The sequence below is a fragment of the Brienomyrus brachyistius genome, chromosome 9 (genome assembly GCF_023856365.1).
Source record: "Brienomyrus brachyistius isolate T26 chromosome 9, BBRACH_0.4, whole genome shotgun sequence".
Classification (NCBI taxonomy): Eukaryota; Metazoa; Chordata; class Actinopteri; order Osteoglossiformes; family Mormyridae; genus Brienomyrus; species Brienomyrus brachyistius.
The window spans coordinates 14551519-14576465 of record NC_064541.1 but is presented as its reverse complement, the minus strand read 5'-3'; the positions used below and the strand labels follow the sequence as shown (position 1 = coordinate 14576465).

At 51.5% G+C, this 24947-nt stretch overlaps 2 protein-coding genes across 7 annotated transcripts in view; both read left to right on the top strand.

Moving 5' to 3' along the window:
- Positions 1 to 55: 55 nt before the first annotated feature.
- On the top strand, positions 56 to 20784 carry dop1a (DOP1 leucine zipper like protein A). Of its 5 annotated transcripts, XM_049025457.1 has the most exons (38): positions 57 to 341; positions 1349 to 1529; positions 1972 to 2153; positions 2264 to 2434; positions 2905 to 3094; positions 3185 to 3283; positions 3367 to 3466; positions 5507 to 5616; positions 5937 to 6051; positions 7121 to 7241; positions 7378 to 7497; positions 7593 to 7701; positions 8627 to 8656; positions 9024 to 9242; positions 10077 to 10566; positions 10654 to 10928; positions 11453 to 11605; positions 11805 to 11905; positions 12469 to 12716; positions 12804 to 14832; positions 14927 to 15038; positions 15440 to 15622; positions 15736 to 15861; positions 16018 to 16152; positions 16602 to 16657; positions 16777 to 16881; positions 17301 to 17367; positions 17468 to 17612; positions 17976 to 18055; positions 18143 to 18252; positions 18337 to 18486; positions 18585 to 18646; positions 18748 to 18900; positions 19364 to 19500; positions 19631 to 19686; positions 19764 to 19928; positions 20023 to 20152; positions 20236 to 20784. In XM_049025457.1, the coding sequence occupies exons 2-38, from the start codon at positions 1392 to 1394 to the stop codon at positions 20533 to 20535; spliced, it is 7272 nt and encodes a 2423-aa protein (XP_048881414.1). In that variant the 5' UTR covers positions 57 to 341; positions 1349 to 1391; the 3' UTR covers positions 20536 to 20784. The 5 variants fall into 5 exon arrangements, with proteins under 5 accessions (XP_048881411.1, XP_048881413.1, XP_048881409.1 ...); XM_049025454.1 differs by having other exon boundaries at positions 56 to 341; positions 5534 to 5616; positions 12469 to 14832; XM_049025456.1 differs by having other exon boundaries at positions 56 to 341; positions 10116 to 10566; positions 12469 to 14832.
- Positions 20785 to 22205: 1421 nt separating this feature from the next.
- snap91a (synaptosome associated protein 91a) overlaps positions 22206 to 24947 on the top strand; it is a 37477-nt gene continuing 34735 nt past the window's right edge. The window contains exon 1 of one of the 2 annotated variants that reach the window (XM_049025186.1): positions 22206 to 23112. In XM_049025186.1, the coding sequence (XP_048881143.1) occupies positions 22983 to 23112 (130 nt within the window). In that variant the 5' untranslated portion in view covers positions 22206 to 22982. The remainder of the gene's footprint in view (positions 23113 to 24947) is intronic. The other variant, XM_049025187.1, reaches the window with a different exon arrangement.

The following is a 24947-nucleotide window of genomic DNA, read 5'->3' as shown; positions in this document are numbered from 1 at the left end:
GATGTCTTTGTGTCCGACATAAGCAGGCGGAACCTTTATGCTATTCTTCTTTCAGAGTCGGACCAATGTAAGGCGGCACACGACATACCGCAGTGATTTCTGGGAGCTGTCAGTTGGGCCGTCGAAGCTTTGTACGCTTGAGCGACAACGGTTATCGCTGCAGTCCCTTTTTGTTGGTTCTTTCCGATGGGAAAACGCGCGGGGGGCATGTAAGCTACGCTCGGTCCCGGCTCCTGGAGTTCTGTTGTAGTGTTGCCGGCAGCGTCCGCCCCCTTACTCGGCCCGGAGCTGATACTGTTCTCCTGAGTGACTGACAGCGATGTGCGGCTGAGCTGGAGTCGGTGAGACATTTCCTCTGCACTGACAAACAACAGCAAGCCGTGTTGTGAACTGCAGGACCAGCGACAATGGACACATCTGAGCCGTGTCGGGGTGTCGAAGAGGGTTAAGTAGTCAATGTAGTGGTAGGATACAGGGGTGTCGTGTTACTGTGTATAGGAGAATGTAGGTGTGTAGGTGGTTAGTGTGTAAGGTTAGTGTCATCAGTTTACAAACCCAGTGTCACGTTGTCAGATCGGTGGAATTAGGGGTTTGAGTGGAAAAAGAATAAGAGTGAACAATACAAATGCACTGGTAATTATGAGGTTGAAGACACGGAAGAGTGATACTGGTGACCGTTTGATTGTTTTGAGAAGTGAGATTAAACACAGTCTGACTCTCCTTTTTGTGAGATGCTCAGATTACACACACAGCCTGACTTTTATCTTTGTGGCATGCTCAGATTTGACACATCTCTGTCAGCAGAATGGATATAAGTGTGAAATCACATTCCTGCTGCTTTGTATTCCCAGATAAAGACCTGACTGTGTAGCTTATCTGTCTATTTTTGCTTATGGGTTGATGTTTTATAGGTGCGCTGGACTGATGGTCCAATCCATTTACAAGAAATGCACTACTATATTCAAAGTTGCTTGCTTTTGTTTCTTCATATATACAACAATGCATGATGCATGTTGAAAAGTGAGGATATACATTGTTTCCCGTCTTAAAGCACAGTAAACGTTTGCGTTTCGTTTTGAGCTGTGTCAGGAAATGACGTTTTCCTCTGTTATGACACATTTACTTTTTACAGCCTGTTCTAGTTAATGGGTTACATTTGGAAACTGTCTTATGGTCTGTCAGTGTTTTGTCCAAATCTGTTTGTAAAGTCTGGATGTATTTGTGTAATAATACTATCCTACCTTAAATTTTGATTCGGTGAGTGTTGCTATGTTGAAGATTCCGTTTTACAACCATATATTTGAGGGTGTGATGGTACTGAAGTACAATAATACCTCCCTTCCTCTAGGTGGCATGTGACCTAACATTGGATTGTAGTGGTACCGCACAGGATGAATGCAGAGGAGGTGGAGCTTCTCAGTGACTCAAAGTACAGGAACTATGTAGCTGCCGTGGACAAGGCGCTGAAAAACTTTGAGTACTCCAGCGAATGGGCGGACCTCATCTCGGCACTGGGGAAGCTGAACAAGGTGAGGATTGTGTTACATCAGGTGACCTGTTTCATTTGCCTGAGATTGGCTTTGGATGACAGCTGAGCATGTACAGTTAGGATTATATGTGTAATGACGATATCGAGAACAACAGTAAGCCGAACTATCACCTTTGTGATATTACCTCAGTGTTTCCACCTGCAGACAAAAGCCGTCTACTCTTCGGTGATCAGTCTTTACTTTTATAAACCAGTCTTATCTTCAGGATGCAATACATCAGATTTTATCTGATTAAATTAGACTTGAGACTCAATGAGTAGTTAATTAGTTTTTATATATGATGATTTGCATATGTTGTGAACAGGGAGCGGTTGCGGACTGGACTGGAGGGACTGGAGAATAGCCCTCCTGTTCCTTCTGAATTTACCGTCTCTCTGGTATCTGTGGGCATCCTGTCACTGTCTTTGTCCACCTGTTCCAGGTGCTGCAGAACAATGCAAAGTACCAAGTGGTGCCTAAGAAGCTGACTATTGGCAAGCGGTTGGCGCAGTGCCTCCATCCAGCTCTGCCCAGTGGTGTCCACCGCAAGGCCCTGGAGACCTATGAGATCATCTTCAAGATCATTGGGCCCAAGCGGCTCGCCAAGGACCTCTTTCTGTACAGGTGACTGGCGTTCTGGTCAGGCATATGCAAAGCTCTTAGTTCCCTCTAGCGGTCATCTGCAGGGGGATTGGTGCACACCTGCTGATGCGTGCGCCCTTTCGTCTCCACAGTTCCGGCCTCTTCCCTCTGCTCAGCAATGCTGCCATGTCCGTAAAGCCGGTCCTTCTGGGTCTCTATGAGACCTACTACCTCCCTCTGGGCAAAACGCTGAAGCCAGGCCTGCAGGGGCTGCTGACGGGGGTGCTTCCTGGCTTGGAGGAGGGCTCAGAGTACTATGACAGGTGAACGAGGGTGGAGACTGTGCCTGGGGCAGGGGATGGGGTGTGTGCATGGGGAAGGTTTTTGAGGGTGGGGTTTGAGCCAGAGGTAGGTCTGTGATGGTGGGGTCTGTGCATGGGGCGGGCCTTTGGGGGTGGGGTTTGTACATGGGGGTGGCCTTTGTGGGTGGGGTTTGAATCTGAGATTGATGTGTGAGGCTGGGGTCTGTGCCTCTAGAGACATGGCCTCTAGCTGGTCTCCGAGTTGCAGTTGCCGCGCCCTCATGTGGTGTACAGGGGTGATGAGGAAGGTAGGGTGTCCTCTCCAGCCTGTGATGAATGCAGCTCGGCTGGTCGTATTCACCACCCAGTGCCCTGACATGCTGCTTTGCTCCTTGTGTTGATGGGATTTCGCTGGGCTTTCTGTCTGTGTTTCCCGTTTATGGTCATTGGTTAAATACAAACCCACCACCCCCCCCAACCATGCTCCCCAGAACCAACAACCTTCTGGAGAAGGTGGCAGCGGCGGTGGAGCAGAGCGCCTTCTACAGTGCACTGTGGGGCAGTATCCTCACCAGCCCGGCGGTCCGTCTGCCTGGGGTCACCTTCGTCCTGCTACACCTCAACCGCAAGCTCTCCATGGAGGACCAGCTCTACGTCATGGGCAGCGACATCGAGCTCATGGTGCGGCCGCCTCTCCTGGGCCAGGCCCGCAGAGCCTCCTGACCCACGGAGGAGTCTGACCCGGTTCGATGTTGTCTGGCCCATTTGTAGGTGGAAGCAGTCAGCACTTCAGTGCAAGACTCCAGCGTCCTGGTCCAGAGGAGCACACTGGACCTGATCCTCTTCTGTTTTCCGTTCCACATGAGCCAGGTACTGCATGTGCTGCGATCAGTCCCGGGAGATCCGGCGCGTCTGACGCCGCTGCCGCTAAGTGACGCGTGTCCGTGTTGCAGGCGACCAGGCCAGACATGATCCGCATCCTGTCAGCAGCACTGCACGTGGTTTTGCGGAGGGACATGTCGCTGAATCGCAGGCTGTATGCCTGGATGCTGGGTGAGACACACACATACACAGCATGACGCGCACTTCACAGAACTAACCAACCATGCAGAGGTCAGTGTCACATGACGTAATCTGCGCGTTAAGTTATTTCTGGGTAAATGACGTCCTTGGGGTAGCATAGTCACGCCAAGTCAGATCAACTTGACTTGACCTGGCATAACTTGACTTAAGTCAAAGTACATTGTCATTTTTAAATATGCAGGCATACAAAGAAAAAGTAGTGTTTCTCAGAGACTTTAGAAACTGATTTATACATGATAACATAAACACACGAGAAGATAAATGAATAGTGCTGTACAATATACAGTAGTGCAACATTCAACTAGTGCTGTGCGATGGGTTTGACTGTAAACCGCTTACAGTGGAAGAGCAGTGGTAGATAGGACAGGAAGAATAGGTGCAGTTCTATCAGGAAAACAGTTCTACAGTGGTGGACATTTCAGGTCCAGTAAGTAGACATCCAGATCAAGGCTTTGTTTTTCTTTCAGGACCTGAAATGTCCATCTTTGCGGTTATGATTCAGGTTGTTCAGTGAAATTCCAGACGGTGGTGCTGAGGAAGAAATGTGTTTGTGAGTCAAGTTAAGCTAACACATTAGTTAGGGTGAATACGTGTGGCTGCCCGGTCTTCAGCCCCTGTTTCACGCAACCGCAGCAACTGTCATAAGTTAGGGCCGTGCAACATCACGTTACGATATAGTCATGCGGTCTCCAGGGATTACGGTAACAGGCGAAACATTTGTCCAGATGCCTACTTTTCGGTAGTATGTGGATGTTTACTTACACCCACAATTTGGGAACCAGATTAGTAGTGGCCCTAAAATATTAATGAGATGCGATTGTGACACCCAAAAGTTAAATTCGACATATGTTCAATAAATATGCTGGATTCTCAACTGCAAAAAGTGCCGCCACACCACTGACGTCTTTTCGCCTTGTTTATCTGCAGTCTCCTCTGTTAAAGAGCTGCTGAGCTGTCCCTTTCTTCACCGCCACTTCAGTGCTTCTCGCTTCCACAATACAACAAAAAGAGTAGCATGTGCTGTGCTCCTCTAGCCGAATTTACTGAGCATAAGGATACGCTAGATTTAAACAGATTACTAACATTTGGGCGTCACTACACACCTCTTATTAATATTTTAGACATACCACTAATCTGCTTACTAAATTGAGGGTGTAAGTATAACATTATTATAATACAGGAAAAACTTGCATCCAGACAAATGTTTCACCCGCCATCTCAAACACTGGTGACTGTTACATTGCAATGTGATACGTGCAACCCTATAATAAGTAACAGCCTAATTTCTTGCTGTTCTCCCTCTCCCTGCTCCTTGATCTGGATGTTGGCTGGTGAGTCCCTCCCTGCCCTTTCTGCTGAGGGGGGGAGGGGGGTGTACATGGTCATGTTCCTGGGAAAGTCAGTCCCCCGGCATTAGTTACCCCCCAAAGTACGTTATATGACCACAAGTATGTGGACACCCTTATTAAGCCATTGCTGACACTGGTATAGAATTAAACACACAGTCACACAATCTCCTGTAACGAACATTAGCAGCAGAATGGCTGGTTAATACAGGAGAGAGCAGTGACTTTCCGCTCGGCACCATCACCAAATGCCATCTTTCCAACAAGTCTGTTTGCCACATTTCTGCCCTGATAGATCCGCCCTGGTCAACCGCAAGTGTAGTGATTATGAAGGTCAAAACGTCTGAGAGACACACAAGCTCACAGAAAGGGGGCTGATCACACAAGATCAATACCCAGCCTGAATGGCAGCAAATACCGCCAGCAATGTTCCAGCTTCCCCGAAGCACAGGGGCTATTACAGCAAAAATGGGACAAGCAAATTCATATCAGTACCCTTAGTTTTAGAACGACGTGTTTGTGAAGCTGGTGTCCACATACTATTGGCCATATAGTGTTTGGCCCAGACCATCATACCCTTAATGCCGAAATCATTCCACGTTAGATTGTCAAAGCGTGATGTCGTCGTGGTGTCAGATAACCCTGTGCATGACCTCCTCCTCAGGCTCCGACAATAATGGCGCGAGAACAGGCCCTCGCAGCTCCAGGCTTAGCAGTCCCGAAGAACATGCTTCTTATTACTTCAACACATTCTCCAAAGATATGCTGGTCCAGGTAGGCCTGCCTCAGTCGGCCCCCTCCCCCCATTCCCTCCACCTCAGTCCTGCCCGGGGGCTGAACCTGCCGCAACACGGCCAGCGTTTTGTTCTGTGTGCTTTTCGTTTTTGAGCGATTCGAATTGAAGCGGTTTCTTGGAGTTCCCCCAGTGGCAGTGCTGGGAATTACAGGGGACACAGCAGTCTGTGCTAGTAGAAGCAGCACATGGGGGCAGGGTGTCAGCATTATTGAACACAGGGTTTTGAAGGGAGCGAGCTTCCGATGACCAGACTTGTATGGGACCAGGAATGGACGGCTTATGTGGGGCCTCTTTTCAGGCGATGGTGGGGATCCTGCAGGGAAAGGCCCGTGGAGGAGAGGAAGAGAGCGTCCTGATGCACGACCTGAAGCCATTCCGGATTCTGATCAGCCTGCTGGACAAGCCAGAGCTGGGTGCGTTAGACAGTGCTATAGACACAGCTGGGTGCGTTACATTACACAGTGCGGCAGACACAAGTGTGTGCGCTACGCGGTGCCATAGACACAAGTGGGTGCGCTACGCAGTGCTATGGGGTATTCTGCCAAGTGGTTTATGGGGGCTGCCATCTTGGAGCACCCCCATCACTGCAGAGGCACATCGTAGCCTGCTGACCGTAGCTGAAAATGACAGCAACATGAATAGATGGTGTTCAGGATTAACTCGCTTTTTCTCCAAATTTGGAGTTTTCTACAACTGTTTCAGCTGCCAATGACAGCACATGTCCTTCCTGATTTCCTGGATACGTTTGTCAACGTGTGTGTGAGGAGCTGCCATAACAGAAATGGCAGCTTCTTTACTTCCGGTACTTTGCCGGGTTACTCTGTAGGCACAGTTGGGTGCATCCCACAGTGCTATACACAGATCTGGGTTCGTTTAACCAGTGCTGTAGATACACTGTTATACAGTGTCATGGACATAATGGATGTGTTACACAATGCAATAGACGCAAATGGGTGTGTTATGCAGTGCCTTAGACACAAATGGGTGCGTTACGCAGTGCCTTAGACACAAATGGGTGCGCTACGCAGTGCCTTAGACACAAATGGGTACGCTACGCAGTGCCTTAGACACAAATGGATGCGCTACGCAGTGCCTTAGACACAAATGGATGCGCTACGCAGTGCCTTAGACACAAATGGATGCGCTACGCAGTGCCTTAGACACAAATGGATGCGCTACGCAGTGCCTTAGACACAAATGGATGCGCTACGCAGTGCCTTAGACACAAATGGGTGCGCTACGCAATGCCTTAGACACAAATGGGTACGTTACGCAGTGCCTTAGACACAAATGGGTGCACTACACAGTGCACAGCTGGCTGCATCACACAGCACGCACAGAACACAAACCTTACTTCTTTACAATTTGTGTACTTTCCTGGAACAACGGTAATTAATTATGCCATTCCCTGCAGTGAGTTAACCTGCAGATGAGTCACTCTGATTAAGTGCTTGACTCTTAAATGGTCATTTCACACCGCAGGACCAGCCATCCTGGAGGACGTGCTGATCGAGGTGTTCCGGACCCTGCACACGCAGTGCCGAGCCGAGCTGGACCTTCAGAACCAGAGCCCATTCAGCAAGGACCACAGCCATCTTAGCAGGTTAATTCACTTAATTCAACCCTCAATTGAAGGTTTATCTCCTGTCTACTTTTTATAAATCTCTAGTGACGCTCCTGGGTTCTGAGGTCACTTCCTGGTTCTGAGGTCACTTCCTCTGTTTCCTGTTTCTTCATAGCAAGCTGCGTGAGAATAAGAAAACAGCGGAGCTGATCAAAACAGCCAACTTGCTGTTTAACTCCTTCGAGCCGTTTTACATGTGGGATTATGTGGCGCGCTGGTTCGAGGACTGCTGCAGGTGCGTGTGTGGGCGCCAGCTGGGCGCCAGCCCCCCCCCCCCATAATCCAGCTGCAATACAAAGCCTCATCCCTGATTGCTGCCTCCCACTTCAGGAAAACCCACAATTCCCAGTCAGACCACACTGGGGGCTCCCCGAACCAGTGTCCTCTGCTGCTGGAGTTCTGCCAGCTGGTGGATTTCCTGCTGGACATAGTTTCCCTGGTGAGTTTTCCATGACGTCCTCTGCACGTGCAGACATCGCACACGCATCGCACACGCATCGCACAGGCATCACACACGCAGCTTTATTCTACCGTGACCGGGTTAGTTCTCTGTGTGCACGCCTGTGCGTAGGCGTGCCGGTATACCCATGAAGGCATTAACTTCTGAAAAACTGACATAAAAAAACACATTTTATTTAAAATTCTACTTAACACTGCAAGATACCAGCCTGTCTGTGGGGTCTATTTTTAAAAGTACACTGTCTGTACTGTCTGTTTTATAGACCATCTAGCCTTTCCGTGTGATTTTTAGATGTCATCCTGTCTGGATTGTCTCAGAAACCTCCTGTTTGTACTGCATCTTTCTCACAGACCACCTGTCTGTATTTTCCTGTCTTAGACCACTTGTCTGTACTGCATCAGTCTCAGGGACCGCCTGTCTGTACTATGCTTGTCTCAGAGACCACCTGTGTGTACTATGCTTGTCTCAGAGACCACCTGTGTGTACTATGCTTGTCTCAGAGACCGCCTGTCTGTACTATGCTTGTCTCAGAGACCGCCTGTCTGTACTATGCTTGTCTCAGAGACCGCCTGTCTGTACTATGCTTGTCTCAGAGACCACCTGTCTGTACTATGCTTGTCTCAGAGACCACCTGTCTGTACTATGTTTGCCTCAGAGACCGCCTGTCTGTACTATGCTTGTCTTAGAGACCACCTGTCTGTACTGCGCCAGTCTTAGAGGCCGCCTGTCTGTACTATGCTTGTCTCAGAGACCGCCTATCTGTACTGCGCCAGTCTTAGAGGCCGCCTGTCTGTACTATGCTTGTCTTAGAGACCGCCTATCTGTACTGCGTCAGTCTCAGAGACCGCCTGTCTGTACTATGCTTGCTTCTCTCTGTTCACCTCTACTCTCTCTCTTTTCCAAGCCCACTAGAAGCATGCGTGTGATCTGCCAGGTAAAGTACCCCTCTTCCAGCTCCCCTCCGCTCCTCTGACGCTCTCTGGCCTGTGGTCCATCTTCACTTTGTCACCTCAGTAGGTGACTTTAGGACAGCAGGACTGCTGGTTCTCCCTTCGGATTGGCAAAACTGATTACGGCCCAGGAAGCATCTGTTTTGCATGTGCAATAATTGTTACTAAAATATAATTCAGAATAATAACAATGTAATATATTCCTGTACTGTATAAAAGTGTGTATCAGTGTTGTAAGTAATCAGGTAAGTGCAGAAGCTGAAGTTTATGCTGCATGGAGTCAGTAAGGAACCAAAGAGACCCCTGGCCTGCCTCTCTGACCCCTGACCCCCATGGCTCCGCCCTCACCAGGAAACATACATCGAGATTCAGACGGAGCACCTCCCACAGCTGCTGCTACGCATGGTGTCTGCATTGACTGCGAATCTACAGTCGCTGGACCTGGGCGAAATCACCCACTGCCTTCGGCTCTGCTCCAAAATCCTCAGCAAGGTGCAGCCACCCCTGGTGTCACCAGTGACCGGGGCCCCCCGACCCCCCACCAGCACCCGGGACAAGGAGGACAAGCGGGTGAGACACGTGCTTCCTGTGAGGAAACGTCTGTGTGATGCTAACTCCCCATTCAGATGGGGATGCTTTGGTTCGCTAACACTTTAGCTTGCTAACTGTAACGCTCCCTTTAGCTCGCTAACTGTAACGCTCCCTTTAGCTCGCTAACTGTAACGCTCCCTTTAGCTCGCTAACTGTAACGCTCCCTTTAGCTCGCTAACTGTAACGCTCCCTTTAGCTCGCTAACTGTAACGCTCCCTTTAGCTCGCTAACTGTAACGCTCCCTTTAGCTCGCTAACTGTAACGCTCCCTTTAGCTTGTTAACTGTAATGCTTCTTTTAACTTACTAATCTTAATGCTCTCTTTAGCCTGCCCAGGCAAGGCGAGCTTATTTATATAGCACATCTTCAAACACAGACGTCATTCAGTGTATGCTACGTAGAGTAAGATCAAATAAGAAGCAATCATTAAATGAAAATTAAACACAAGTTAAAGGCCAAAGCCAAATGGAGCTGTAATGCTGCCTTTGACTCGCTAATTGCAGGGGTGCAGTAAGGGTGGGGCAGGGGGGGGGGATGTTACGATGATTTCAAACAATTTGGAACATAATTGGATTGGTCTAAAAAAACGTAATGACTGCAACAAACCCTAGACCTGGGGGTCTGTGCCCATCTCTCTGTCCATTTTCTTACCTTCACGATCTCTTCATCACTCCAGAAAGATTGGACTGCACCCTGCCTAACTGCTTAGCTGCAGTTGGAGGACCTTGGATGCTCCGTCCTAATGTGCTAAGTGGTGGAGGTGGAGAGACCTTTCTCTGAATTGCTCTTACTCAGCCTCCCCCCGTTCTCCCAGGGCTGCGCAGTGACTGAGCCCCCCCCCTCCGTCCCACAGTCTCTGGCTCCTGAGGTGTTTGAGGAGGAGAATGCTTCAAGCAGTCGTTCCTCGGAGAGCGGCTTCACTGATTTCATCCAGTACCAGGCCGAGCGGTCCGATGAGCCCGTCGCCTTGGAAACGGGCAGCCCATCGAAGGCGGGGCGTGCCGGCGCTGGGTCCGCCCACAGCCAGCCCCAGGAGACGCCCGTCATGCAGGGCTGCCTGGAGTGCTTCCAGCAGTTCCTCACGCGCCTGATAAAGTTGTACATCGTTCCGGAGGCGAAACCAGAGCAGGACGAGCTGAGCCAGCAGGGGGCGCTGCAGAGTGGCGGGCCAGCTAACCCTGGGGCTCAGCCGAGGCTGGAGGCTTTCAGCGCCGCATGTCAACTCTTCCTGGAGTGTTCCAGCTTTCCCGTCTATATCGCCGAGGGCAACATGAAGTCATCACCTACGTGGGAGGAGCATTCGGGTATGTGTTGCCGGGAACGACCAGCGCACAGTCCTCCGTCTGCAGCCCCGCCTCTTACTCTCTGCTGCGTGTCTGCCTCACCTGCAGCCGGAGAGCATGCGCAGCTGCCCCTGTGGCTGCAGACACTGATGGGCGCCTGCTACTTCGGGCGGGACTTCAGCATCCAGGCTGTGGCCATCTCCCTGGTCATGGATCTGGTGGGCCTCACACAGTCCGTCGCCATGGTGACCGCCGAGAGTGTGGGCGGGCCGGACGTCGCACAACCTATGAGCCCCAGTCAAGGCCGCGTTGCCGTGGTGATCAGACCGCCACTTACACAGGGCATCCTGAAGTTCCTAGCAGAGAAGACAGACTTTTTCAAGGTATGTTGCAGACGCACTGTGTGTAGTCATGTGTATATGACATTATGGGGACAAAATGTCCCCACAGTGTGATAAAACCGTGTTATTTAAGGGGAAACTCAATTTTTATAAAAATCTATAATTGCAATCAAAAAACTAAAACGTATGGTTACGTATGGTTAAGGTTAGGAGTGGGTGGGGGTTAAGGTCGTCATTGTTGGGATTAGTGTTATGCCCTTATTAATGAATGGAGAGTCCCCAGAATCATATGGAAACGTGTGAGTGAGTGTGAGTGAGTGTGAGTGAGTGTGAGTGAGTGTGAGTGTGAGTGAGTGTGAGTGTGAGTGAGTGAGTGAGTGAGTGAGTGTGAGTGAGTGAGTGTGAGTGAGTGTGAGTGAGTGTGAGTGAGTGTGAGTGAGTGTGAGTGAGTGTGAGAGACACTATCCCTGCTTTCTGACCTTTACTTGTATGTTGCTTCGGACAAAAGCGTCTGCAAAATATGAGAATGTGTTGAGGTGTACAAACGAAGCCCTGTGCCCCCCCAGAGAGTGGCCCTTACCCTGTGGGAGCAGCTTGGGGAGGGAAGCCCACAGCACCACCAGCGCAGTGTTGAGCTCTTCTACCAGCTGCACAACCTGGTGCCCTCAGCCAGCATCTGCGAGGACGTGATCAGCCAGCAGCTCATGCACAGGGACAAGGTGACACAGAGGGAGTCACAGAGACGCGCGCGCGCGCAGGGGGAGTCACAGAGACGCGCGCGCGCGCAGGGGGAGTCACAGAGACGCGCGCGCGCGCAGGGGGAGTCAAAGAGATGCGTTGCACAGGGGGAGTCGCAGAGACGCAGACAGGCTGCACATCAGCGACCTGGCTCACAATGTCTGCCTCCTACCTCCGCAGGAGATCCGTCTGGAAGCCCATGTGAAGTTCTCTGTACTCTGGCACCTGACCAGAGACCTGAACATCACCAAGTCCTCACCCTTCAACCGTACTTTTGACAGGTGGGTGTGGCCTGAGTCTGCTTCCCCAGTGTTGGTTGGCCATTCTGACCAACACCTGCCATTGGCTATAATTATGCATTTTCTCTTGTGTCCAGAATGATGTATGTTTTATTTGCCGTTGGCCCAGGTATGAGTACAGCTACATTAGAAGGCTTCTTTTGGCTTCTTTCTCTCCTTTGCGGGTGTGTGTGTGTGTGTGTGTGTGTGTGCATATACTGCTTATAGTGAAGCTTGGCATTTGAGTGCCATATCAGGGGTTAGGGGCTTTACTCAAGGGCCCCATAGACATATGACTATTCTTCTGAGGCTGGGGCTCAAACCAGTGACCTTCTGATCATAGGCACAGAGGCCTAAGCTGCTGAGCCCCCACCCCACTGTGAGTCTATTCACAGCTTGAAGGACGAGGTAGACTATGCACCAAGTAAAAATTGCACTTTATAGTACTGAGCAATGACTCATACTATAGAGATGAACGATTGTTGCTGTGGGGCTTTGAAATTCCTCTATTCTGCCTCAAGATGGCACTGATGTGCCACTAACCCAGACTCCCACTTTCTGTTCAGGTCCCTGTTCATCATGCTGGACAGTCTGAGTTACTGGGACGGGTGTAGCAGCGCCGTGGGCCGGGCCTGGCTAAACCAGGTGCTGCAGAGGCACGACGTTGCTCGCGTCATCGAACCCCTGCTGCTACTGCTGCTGCACCCCAAGACGCACCGCGTGTCCATCCAGCGCGTGCAAGCTCAGATGCACTGGGCTCACAGCTGCCCACAGCCCGCTGACCCGGACTACGTCGGGGACCTGGGTCCTGACGGTGAGTATGCGCTGTGCTGCCCCCATGTTCTTGACATTCATGGTTCTGTCTTCTGTCAGCGCTTACAATGTCACTATCCCCCATCAGAATTCAACAAGCTGCCAGCAGATGGCGCTACTGCGGGGCCTGGGCGTGGCAGGGACCCGCCTTTGGAAGACATGGAGACTTTCAGCCTCACTGTGAACCCACTGAGTGACAGTCTATCTGTGCTTAGCCTTAGCAGCGAGAACCTACAGCTTGGCTCTGACTTTCACCTTCCCCACCACCAGGGGGAGCCCCAGACCTCTGATTCTGGCTCCCAGTCCTCCAGAGCCTGCAGTTTTGATGATCCTGATGGTGCCAGCACCATGGAAGCACCTGACTCTATCCAGGCTCCACCCACCCGCAGCCTAGCCACGCCCCAGGAGGAGCCTGTTGATGACATGGTGGCAGAGGTGCTAGCTGACCTAATTGATCAGGTGGTTAAGATGGTGGAGGAATGTGGTGGGCGGGACCCACCAGCACTAGAAGTGTGGCCGCAGTCCAGCTCGGACAGCACTGACTCCTCAGACTCGTCCAGCTGCCTGCCGGACCAGCAGCGCCCCCAACTCAACAGAATGGAGGCAGGCAGGCACCCAGACCTCCTGTCCACGACCTCCGACACCGGGGATGAGGAACCCCATGGGAGCATGACCCGCCACAGCTCATCCCCCTCCATTGTGACACTGGCGGACGCTGCGGGCGAGCGGCGCCCCCCAGTGGGCCCAACAGTACGAAGGAGGAGTCACAGCAGCACTCAGCTCAACTTGAAGGGCCGCATCCTGGAACGGCTGGGTGACCGCTCACCTGGTGCCAAGCCTAAGATCAAGAAGGCCAAGAGGAAGGAGGAGCGGGGGGGGCAGGCATCGGCGGAGCGGGGGGGGCAGGCTGGCATCTTCTTTGGTGAGAGCCTGGACCTGGAGAACTGGTACAGCTGCGGCGAGGGCGAGGTGTCCGAGATTGAGAGCGATGCGGGTTCTCCCGGTGATGGCGGTGCCACGCCTGCAACCCCCCCGGCGCGCCTGAATGTGCACCCGCTCTACCAGCATGTGCTGCTCTACCTGCAGCCCTACGACTCGTCACGAGCCCTGCACGCCCTCTCCGCCATGGCCGCCATGCTGCGGGCCTCACCCGGTGCCTTTGTGAGCGCCATCTCTACCACCAGCGTCAACAACGCCTACACACCGCAGCTGTCGCTGCTGCAGAACCTCCTGGCGCGCCACCGCGTCTCCGTTGCCGGCCGCGACTTCTACTGCGCCATTCCGCAGGACTCGCACTCGCACCCCTTCCGCGGCGCCATGTTCATTGAGATCATCATCTCCCTCTGCCTGTCCTTCCTGCGCAGCTACTATTGCGCACATGCGCCGGCCACAGCGCAGGACCTGGCGGGCAACCGCAGCATGCGGCTGACCAGCATCGAGGTATTGACGCTGCTCTTCGGCGAACTCACCAAGGCCATGGAGGCGTCGGCTAAGGGCTTCGCCAGCTTCATCTGCGACGTGCTGTCCAAGTGCAAGGTGCAGAAGGTGGTGCTGCACTGCCTGCTCTCCTCCATCTTTGGCGCACAGAAGTGCCACGAGCGGCGCCTGGGCCGGCCCAACGTAGCTGCGGTGGAGGAGGGCCTCTCCGAGGACAGTGTCATCAACCTGTCAGAGGACCAACTTGACGGGTGCAGCGCCCTGCAATCGCAGCTGCTGCGCCTCTTGCAGAGCCTGGTGTTGCTGGAGCATCGGGTGCTGGTGCCGGCCGAGGAAGGGACCGAGAGCGGCCCGGGGCCCGGTCCCGGCCCGGGGACAGGCTTTGAGCTGCTCGCAGAGGTGGAGCATGCGAGTCCGCAGCAGCCGGCGACGTCGCTGCAGTACCTGCATGGGCAGCCCATCACAGCGCAGGGCATGTTCCTGTGCGCTGTCATACGGGCGCTGCACCAGTACTACGCCTGCAAGATGCACCCGCAGTGGATCGGCCTCATCACGGCCACCCTGCCCTACATGGGCCGGCTGCTGCGGCACATCGTGGCGTCCGTCACCCTACAGCTCTGCCGGAACCTGGACAACCTGATCCAGCAGTACCGCTATGAGACGGGCCTCTCCGAGTCCAGGTGCCGTACCGACAGGCGGGCAGGGTACAGGCGTGGACCTTGAAGCCGTCCTCAAAGGGCGCCGCTTTGATCATTTGCCGTGTGTTATTCGCAGGCCCCAGTGGATGGCGCTGTGCACTCCGCCCGACCTCATCCTGACGATGCTGGAGGGGATGACTGCCATCATACACTACTGCCTGCTAGACCCCTCCTCCCAGTATCACCAGGTAAGGGTCCACCCTGCTTTTCATATTGACACGTCAATAAGTTTCAGTTACTAAACACAGGTGAGCTGAGCTTCACTGGCGAGATGAGTTTATACGGGAATTGCTGTGAGGTTTTCAGGTTTCCGTTTAATTTATATAACTTTTATCCAAAGCAGTGTCCTACTTTTTGAGAATGCAGGGTCAGACACTGGAGAAATGGAGGCTAAGGGCCATGCTCATGGGCCCAGCAGCGACATCACTCTGCCAGCACTGGGTTTTGACCCAACTACCTTCTGATCACAGGCCACTTTGTGGGGCTTAAGAATGTGTCCAGACCCTCTTCTCTCTCTGTTATTTTTCTATACGTTCCTGAAGTGACAATGACTCCGCCATACCTTCTCGCTCTGCCCTTTGTGACCCAGCTGCAGGCCGGTGTGGATCAGAAGCAGCTGGCGGAGGCTCGCTCCGGCATCCTCTCCATCCTGCACACCATCATGTCCTCCGTCACACTGCTCTGGAGTGTGCTCTACCTGGCCGACAGCTCCGAGCGCCCTGCTGCCGCCTCTGCTTCCTGGCTGTCCAACATCAACCTGGGCTCCACCAAGGTGTGGCCCGGCCCTTCCCCCTGAGCCCTGTCCCGCGGGGTCCCGTATGTCCTTCCTGCATCTGTCCCGTCCCGCCGGATCTGACACCCCCCCCCCCCCCGCCGTCCTCGCAGAACCTGCGGCAACAGATCCTGGAGCTCCTGGGCCCCATCTCCATGAACCACGGCCCGCACTTCATGGCCGCCATCGCCTACGTCTGGAATGAGAGGAAAGCAGGGAAGAGTCCGGCCCGAAATAAGGTGAGTTTGACCCATTAAAATAATGAGCTGTGCTCCGTGTGATGTCACCCCCTGGAGCAGTGGGAGATGGCGCAGTCGCGATTGCCTCCATGGAACAGTTCCGTCCACCCGTTCGTGTCTCTGTTGGATGAGCGCTTGCAAGCTCCCTTCATGCAGGTGATCCCCACGCCGAGTGAGGAGCAGCTGATCCTTGTGGAGTTGGTGCGGTCGGTCAGCGCCATGCGCACGGAGACTGTCATGCAGACGGTGAAGGATGTCCTGAAACAGCCCCCTGCCATCGCCAAAGAGAAGGTAAGATGTCGATGGGGGTCATTACTGGCGCTGCATTAAACAGGAGAGATCCCGCGGTATCAGGCTACAAGACTGCTCCTTTATTCCTATATTTGGCACAAATTTGAAGTTCCTGTGTATTTGTTACAGTACATGCTGCACCACCAGGCAGGTAACCCCCTGCCAATCAACTTTCTTTTTTATAAATTCTAAGCCAATCTGAGGAGCTGCATAGCCCCCTGCGCTAACTAATAGGTTTCAGCTTCCGGTCTGCTGGAGACGGCTTGTGTGGCAGGCATACTCAGCCTTATTGAGTCCCTGTGTCCCTTGGAGAGGAGATATGGTTAATTAGGCTGACATTGCCACCACCTTCAGGATAGATAATTGTAACGCTATCGACAGCAGCCATACGGTACTTCCTGCGTGCTAGTAGTTGCCTCTTGTCTCTCCATTGCCCATTCCTTCCCCAGAAGCACCTGTCACTGGAGGTCTGCATGCTGCAGTTCTTCTACGCCTATGTGCAGAGGTGAGCATGGCTGTCCGGGGACACGCCCATTTATTATCCGGACGGGATTGGCTTGGCACCATGCCCGAACATGTGCCTGAACCAATCAAACGGAGTCCCTTTTCACTCCCGGCCTGCAGGATCCCCGTGTCCAGCCTGGTGGACAGCTGGCCCTCTCTGTTGGCCTTGCTGAAAGACTCCATCCAGCTGGGCCTCCCCTCCCCAGGACAGTTCCTCATTCTGGGGTATGTGGTGTGTCGTACCCCGCCCTGCCCCCCACCCCACATTCTGTGACTCTCCTGATTTGTGTAGCACTATCTTTTATAATGGAGACAGATATTCCAGCCAAATCAAGTGAGCTTTATTGTCATACTTTCCACATACAAGTATAAAAAGGCTGGAAATAACTAGCGATGGGCAAATTGAGCTTCAAGAACCATTTGTTGTATTTTTTGACTCCACTAGGTGGTGCTCTATGTTTGCTTTGGGGCATGATGTGAGCCCTTTTATGAACAGAGAGCAAAATCTGTTGGGGTCAGAAAATACAGCAAATACAGGAAGAGATTTCACAAGATGTAAAGTACACAAATAGCGAGTCCAGCAAGGATTTGTAGCTGTGATTTTCGCATGGTGTGTAGAAGCCTGCTGTATGTCTGACTTGCAGGGTTTTGAATGAGTTCATCCTGAAGAACCCAAACCTGGAGAACAAGAAGGACCAGCGTGAGCTTCAGGTGAGACCGGAGCCGCACCATCCCATAACGGTAGCCTGACGATGGAGCTCCCAGAATGCCGTGCAGTAAACTCGGATGACTCATCCTTGTGTCCGGGCAGGACGTGACCCACAAGATTGTGGAGGCGGTCGGCACTATCGCCGGCTCCTCCCTGGAGCAGACCACCTGGCTGAGGAGGAACCTGGAGGTGAAGGCCTCGCCGCAGATCGTGGTGGATGGTGCCAGCCTGGAAGCGGATGTGGAAGGTATGTGTGTGTGTGTGTGTGTGTGTGTGTGTGTGTGTGTGTGTGTGTGTCCTTAACATTTCCTGTGTGTGGGTGTGTTTTTGTAATTTTTACATTGTAGGGATCAGATTTCCCCACAATGTAATCAGAACTTTTTACCTTGTGGGAACATTTTTCCGATCTGAACAAGGGGAAATTCAATTTTATAAAAATCTGTTAATGCAATCAGAACACTAAAAAGAGTCTTTGTTTGGTTACTTGTGGTTAAGGTTGGGGCTGGGTAGGGGTTAAGGTCGTCATATTTAGGACTAGGGTTATGCCCATTGACACGATTGGACAGTCTTCCCCAAAAGATATGAATATAAACCTGTGTGTGTGTTTCAGATCTGATGCTGACTGTGATGGAAACCTCCAACTTCACTCCCTCTGTGTACAGTGTCCATGCTCTCACTCTGCTGGCTGAGGTATCCCCCCGCCCCTTATATAAGCCCCACCCACGGGCCCGCCCCCCTGCAGCTCACCCTCTTACCCTGCACTCTGTGCTGCTGCAGGTCCTGGCCCATCTCCTGGACATGGTCTTTTACAGCGACGAGAAGGAGAGAGTGATCCCCCTGTTAGTAAATCTCATGCACTACGTCGTGCCCTACCTGCGTAACCACAGGTAAGCCATGCGCCCCGCCTGTCTGGCCGCTGCCGAGTCAAACCCGGGCCCATGACTGATGCAGCCGCTTGTGTGTGAGTGCAGTGCCCACAACGCACCCAGCTACAGGGCCTGCATCCAGCTCCTGAGCAGCCTCAGCGGCTACCAGTACACCCGGCGCGCCTGGAAGAAGGAGGCCTTCGACCTCTTTATGGACCACACCTTCTTCCAGATGGATCCCTCCTGCGTCAGCCAGTGAGTGCGACCTCCTTTCCACCCCAGCACCCACCTCGCCTGTGGCCCCGATCCTCCAGCCCCGGGGTTGTGACCTTTTGACCTTTTTGGTCTTTCAGCTGGAGGGCCATCATCGATCACCTGATGACACACGACAAAACCACGTTCCGAGACCTAATGAGTCAGTACCGCGCCGAGCCCGCCTGCCTTGCCGTGTTCGGTCGGCACATGTGTCATAAATCATGGTGTTAACAGACCGCCTGTGCATATGTGTGCATACAGCGCGTGTGGCCGTGGCCCAGAGCAGCTCTCTGAACCTGTTCTCAAACCGCGATGCCGAGCTTGAGCAGAGGGCCATGCTGATGAAGAGACTGGCCTTCACGGTGTACAGCAGTGAGGTGGACCAATACCAGAAGTACCTGCCTGACATCCAGGGTTTGACCTCGTTCCTCTGAATACCTGCCCTGCCACATTTCTGTGTCTTGTACAGCCATGTGCCCATTAAATGCTCAACTCTCCCCTGTACTACCACCCCCCTTCGTGGTCTGTGCCCTCTCCTGTACTCCCATCCCCATCGTGGTCTGTGCCCTCCCCTGTACTCCCAACCCCCATCGTGGTCTGTGCCCTCTCCTGTACTCCCATCCCCATCGTGGTCTGTGCCCTCCCCTGTACTCCCATCCCCATCGTGGTCTGTGCCCTCCCCTGTACTCCCAACCCCCATCGTGGTCTGTGTCCTCTCCTGTACTCCCATCCCCATCGTGGTCTGTGCCCTCCCCTGTACTCCCAACCCCCATCGTGGTCTGTGCCCTCTCCTGTACTCCCACCCCCCATCGTGGTCTGTGCCCTCTCCTGTACTCCCATTCCCATCTTTAGCTGCGTTCTCCTGTGCCCCTCGCAGAGCGTCTGGTGGAGAGCTTACGTCTGCCACAGGTGCCCATCCTGCACGCTCAGGTGTTCCTGTTCTTCAGGGTGCTGCTGCTGCGCATGTCCCCTCAGCACTTGACCTCCTTGTGGCCGACCATGATCACGGAGCTGGTGAGACACACACGGGCTCCGCCGCCCACTTACCCACATCACACTCCTTGAGACAGGCCCGTGAACGGACTTGCTTCTGCTAGTGAGTGGGATTTCAGTGAACAGCCTCTCGCTGACTTACCCCAACCAGGTACAAGTGTTTCTACTCATGGAGCAGGAGCTTACCGCAGATGAAGACATCTCCAGGTAAATGGCAAACTATAACCGTACCGTACTGTGACAGCATCCGCCCACACCTGCGTCTGACGGCCCTGCTTCCCTAGGACTTCGGGTCCCGCCGTGGCTGGGCTAGAGACCACCTACTCCGGGGGAAACGGCTTCTCCACCTCCTACAACAGCCAACGCTGGCTCAACCTGTACCTCTCAGCCTGCAAGCTGCTGGACTTGGCTCTGGCGCTACCATCTGAGAGCCTGCCGCAGTTCCAGATGTACGTCAGGCCGCCTGTCTCCATGGAGTGGTGCCCTCTGTCTGCAACCTGTGGAGAGCCTTTGTTCCCACTCACCCCGTCACTCTTGTCCCAGGTATCGTTGGGCATTTATCCCTGAGGCATCTGACGACTTGGGGCTGGAAGGGAGGAGGCAAGGAACCCATCAGCGTGAATTCAAGCCCTACGTGGTTCGACTGGCAAAGCTGCTGAGGAAGCGAGCCAAGGTACCAGCCAGGATCTGTTCTCCAAGTGTCTGCCTGTGCTCCCAATCCCTCCTCTTCACACTTTCTTGTCTGTCTTCATGTAGAAGAACCCGGAGGAAGATTGCTCGAGCCGGACCCTCACGTGGGAACCGGGCCGCCTCCTGCTGACGCTCTATGCCATCCGAAGCATGGAGCAGCTGCTGCCTTTCTTCAACCTGCTCAGCCAGGTGTTCAGCAGCAAGATGGGATGCCGCTCAGGCCCCGCCCCTGGCCCCGCCTTCAGCCCCGCCTACAGCGCCAAGGATGGCAAGCTGGAGAGCCAGAAGGTGTTCTGGAGCCGTGCCCGGCAGGCCATCGAGGAGATGGTGGAGAAGGACTTCCTGGAAGGTTTGATCAAGACGTGACGGGTCAAATCTGAAGGACCCAACAGTACCACCTCAAATTGCTAACTAAAGAATCAACTTTGTATATCTTTCTTTTTGTATGTATAATGCCTGTACTTTACCTTTCAGAAGCAACACTATTTAACTTAAATGATTTTTATTTGTATATATGGGGCACCTTTGTCCATGTGTGGGCCTTCTTGGCCAGTGTGAACATCACTGTACCATTCCACAATGTCCTGTCTCACTGAATAAACCACTATAAGATCACTGTGCCAAGAGTGAAACGTTGCATGCTGGCTTTCAGGGGGCTGCTCCTGGCTCCATGGGATGATCGCTTAAGCTGCACCTGCAGTATTGGTCCTGCTTCTAGAAATGCGTGGTGTGTTTGGTCATGATGCTCTCCTGTTAGTATGGGAACATGAGAACAAGGACTTAGCGGTTTTGATCTATTTAGGACCTAAGTGACAGGGTCCCCAAATGGCAGACTTCTACGGCCTCTGACACACGTTCTCTTAAAAAAAAGGTAAAACATTTTGTACCTTTGTTCGTTAATGGGGCTGTACCATCAAGAGTCTACCAATTGTACCTTTAGTTGTAAGTAATTGTACATTTTAAAGTACAGACACGCACTCTGAGGAACATTTCTGTACCATTGATGGTATAATAATGCTGTTTGTACCTTTGGAATGTTCCTCATAGTCTCTTTCTCTACCTGTACAGAGTCCTGTACAATTACAAGGGTTCAGCCCCAGTAATGAGCAAAGGTACAAATTTTTACCTTTTTTCTGAGAGTGTATTGTGTGTGTTTTGGGTTTTTGTCACAATGACCTCTGTTTGGGTGTGATTCAGTGATTTCCTACCGAAATTTATTTATTTATGAAGCTTATGAGCCAGTGATTGGTCTATAAGACATCTTTAAAGCATATGTTTAATTTAATAGAGTATTAAATATTCCGTTTTTCAATTGTATGATTATTTGGTTGATCCTAAACAATGACTGAATTGGTAATACTAATTACGCTGAATACTACTTTGTATTACTGTTGACGGTGAACAAATAAACACAAATTGCGTAAAAAAAACAAAACTTTTTATTGACGCCAATTTAGCAAAAACATTTTAGCAAACAGCTGATGTCTGTTATTGCTGATCACCAATCGGATCACGTTAACTAATTGTTAGTTAACCGGTTTTTTAATCTTAGGGATCTGAGGAAGGATAAAGAAGTTTAAAATGACACACGGCAGTCGGCAGCCCACTGTCCGATAAGATGGATGAATTTAATACACCGCGACCCATAGCTGAGTAACTGCTCTGTATATTAATTACTTCTGTGACACATTTCGAATAGCGGCCAGTATTCTAGAGGACTTAATTTATATAAAAACCAGTTAATTCAGTTTAAAGGCTTATTTGGTGTTTGACGCTCACGACAATATAGAATTATTTTTATTTAAAACCAAATGGATTATGATAGTGATATTTTGATTAGTTCCGTTATGCAAACTGGCACCATAAGGAGATACAACACAAGTGGCCATATTTTGGGTTATATTTTGGTAATTGGTCAAAGAAATGAAAGATTTGATGTATTTCATGCATCGTTTAAGACGCGTTATTGCGGGAGCAGCCGCTCCCCTTGGATAAGCGGGGGTGTCGCCAGTGCTTTAACGGTGGTCAGCTGACTCGGCCAAGGGGGGAGGAGAGAGACTGGTGGCTAAATAAATAAATAAATGGCTAAATAAAGAAATAAATGAACGCCCGTTAAATCGGCGCAGCTTCCAGCACAAAGCGGCGTGAGGAAGAGGAGAGGCGAGCGAGGCGCCTCACGGAACTGCACTGATACGGGTCCTTGAGCGGAGGAGAGAAGGGCATCAGCGGCGGAGCGGCAGCGGCAGCGCCCAGAGCCAGCAGTCATTTCAGCACCGCTTACAGCCTGTGCAGCTTTTCCGCTCTGATCCGCCGCATTAAAATCGGAAACAAAGAAAAAACACGCTGGAGAAGTGGATGGCGTCGGTTTTATTTGTAGGGAGGAAAATACATATATTTTATATATAGGTTAAATATATAAATATATTCAGGCTCTCTCGGTAATTCTTTAGAAACGCAGGTTTGTCGCATGCGGATTAATTGAGAGTCTGTCTTTATTATAATAGGCAATTCGGTTACTAGCTTTTAAACGCCAGAGGAGGTAGTTCGTAACATCGGGCATCAGCAAATGTGTTAGAATAAACGGCGAAAGGGGGCTGAAGCGGCGAGAAGAGCGGCGCAACCTTTCTTGCGAGTGTCCATGTCCGATATCGCCTATGAAGCTGGCATTTTAACGCGGCGCTGAGAAAAGGCACATTTCTTTATTAGACCAGGGGGTTTCGGGCTCGCGCATCCCAGCCTGTGTTGGATAGCCTCGGACACACGAGAGGCGCTGCGATCTGACGCTTTGGCGAGGCTGAAGCTGCGGAGAGAAGATGTCGGGGCAGACACTAACGGATCGCATTGCTGCGGCGCAGTACAGCCTGACGGGCTCCGAGGTGGCCCGGGCTGTCTGTAAGGCCACCACTCATGAGGTGATGGGCCCCAAGAAGAAGCACCTGGAATGTGAGTATGTCCTCGTGTCCACCCCCAGTGGCTGCCAATGGCCGCCGTGCCGGGCGTACGCGTGCGAACCACGTTTTAGTCACGACATGGTATAAAGGGGCACTGACACCAAGAGGCTGCAGTATGGAGGCTGTAAAGCCATGGAGAATGGATGACATACATCCATTACACAACCCCACCCCCACTCTATTCTGGCAGGGACAGGCGGTCGCACACACACACATACATCCCGTGATTTCTGCTCTCTGCCAAGAAGACACTGACTGAGACAGGTGTGTTCATGTCTACGGTCATGGTGAGCAGGCCCATCGCTATGTGGTCAGAATGTGGCCTGAATAAGTGTTCTCTGTCCCTCCGGGGGATTATTTGGATGGGAGATTACCTCATCACGGCCACTGTTCCATGGGAGAAGGAGAATCTTGAAATTAAAGAATAAGAAATCATTTCAACCTGTCAGTTTGGGGATTATGCTCTTTCGCTACTTGCAGGCTAGGACATGCCTGTGCGTTGTGTGGTGAGCAAACTGAGCATATCACCAGTATATAATGGCAGTATAGATATAGATAAGATAAGATAGATCGTTATTGTCACTATTACAGAATCAGTGAACAACAGTGTTTCTGTAATACTATATATCAGACATATATTCCATATTCTCCACTGCACCTTCAGTGTGCATATTTAACTGGTCTGTATTCCTCACTGCATCTCCATTGCACATATCCAGTTGGCCTGTATTCCTCACTGTAGATATTTATCTTCGTTTACACTGCCCCTTCACTGTTTGAATTTAACTGGTTTGTATTCCTCACTGCTCGTTTATTGTATGTATTTAGCTGATATGTATTCCTCACTGCACCTTTATTGTGTGTATTTAGCTGGTCTGTATTCCTCACTGCACCTTTATTGTGTGTATTTAGCTGGTCTGTATTCCTCACTGCACCTTTATTGTGTGTATTTAGCTGGTCTGTATTCCTCACTGCACTTTTATTGTATGTATTTAGCTGGTCTCTATTCTTCACTGCACCTTTATTGTGTGTATTTAGCTGGTCTTTATTCCTCACTGCACCTTTATTGTGTGTATTTAGCTGGCCTGTATTCCTCACTGTACCTGTATTGTATGCATTTAGCTGCTCTGAATTTCACATTACACCTTTATTGTATGTATTTAGCTGCTATGAATTTCACACTGCACCTTCACTGGATGTGTGCTTGTTGTCTGTGCTTTGATGTCTGTGTTTTGTAGTATGTAATGCCAGGCAGGTCTGGTTAATGCTGTGGAATTTTTAATGCCGACAAGCATCACAGCCTTAACCATTAATCTGCATTATGTTTTTGCTTAAGAGATGCATCAGTGACTTGCTGGACTTTCTGCAAGGAATTATTAATCAATGTATGCAGTGCAAGAGAGCCTTTATCTGAGACGTGCAGTAAGACAGGGCTGGGTGGTATTGGCCGTCCTCCAACTAGGTCCTTTTCATTGGGTTCCTTTTTGTAGTGAATATTAATTCATCCAGTAAGCTGGCATCTGCAAGGTCAAAGGTCATCATTTTAAATCAGTTGAAATAGCCTCACTGGGCAGAACACTGCATATCTCTGAGCCCTGAATTACAGGATCTCTAAAGGACGGTGTTTACAAAGTGGACCTGTGGGCAGGTGGGGTGTATATTTGTGTAGTAAGAGCAGTCATTAGCAGCCCTGCTTGACTACCTGGATAGCCAATCACGTGTGGGCCAGGTCATTCTCCATGGCATATTGCTAGGGAAAAACAGGCTGTTTCTAGTTGTGATGTTGGAGCTGGTCTGCCAGTAGGGGGCACTCTTGCTTCTGAGCCA

Excerpts from the sequence above, each read along its gene's own strand:
- dop1a (XM_049025452.1), top strand. The coding sequence starts at position 1,392 with ATGAATGCAGAGGAGGTGGAGCTTCTCAGTGACTCAAAGTACAGGAAC. Across the intron at positions 3,095-3,184 it reads GCAGCGACATCGAGCTCATG|GTGGAAGCAGTCAGCACTTC; the intron begins GTGCGGCCGCCT and ends GCCCATTTGTAG. Across the intron at positions 16,658-16,776 it reads TTCTACGCCTATGTGCAGAG|GATCCCCGTGTCCAGCCTGG; the intron begins GTGAGCATGGCT and ends CCCGGCCTGCAG.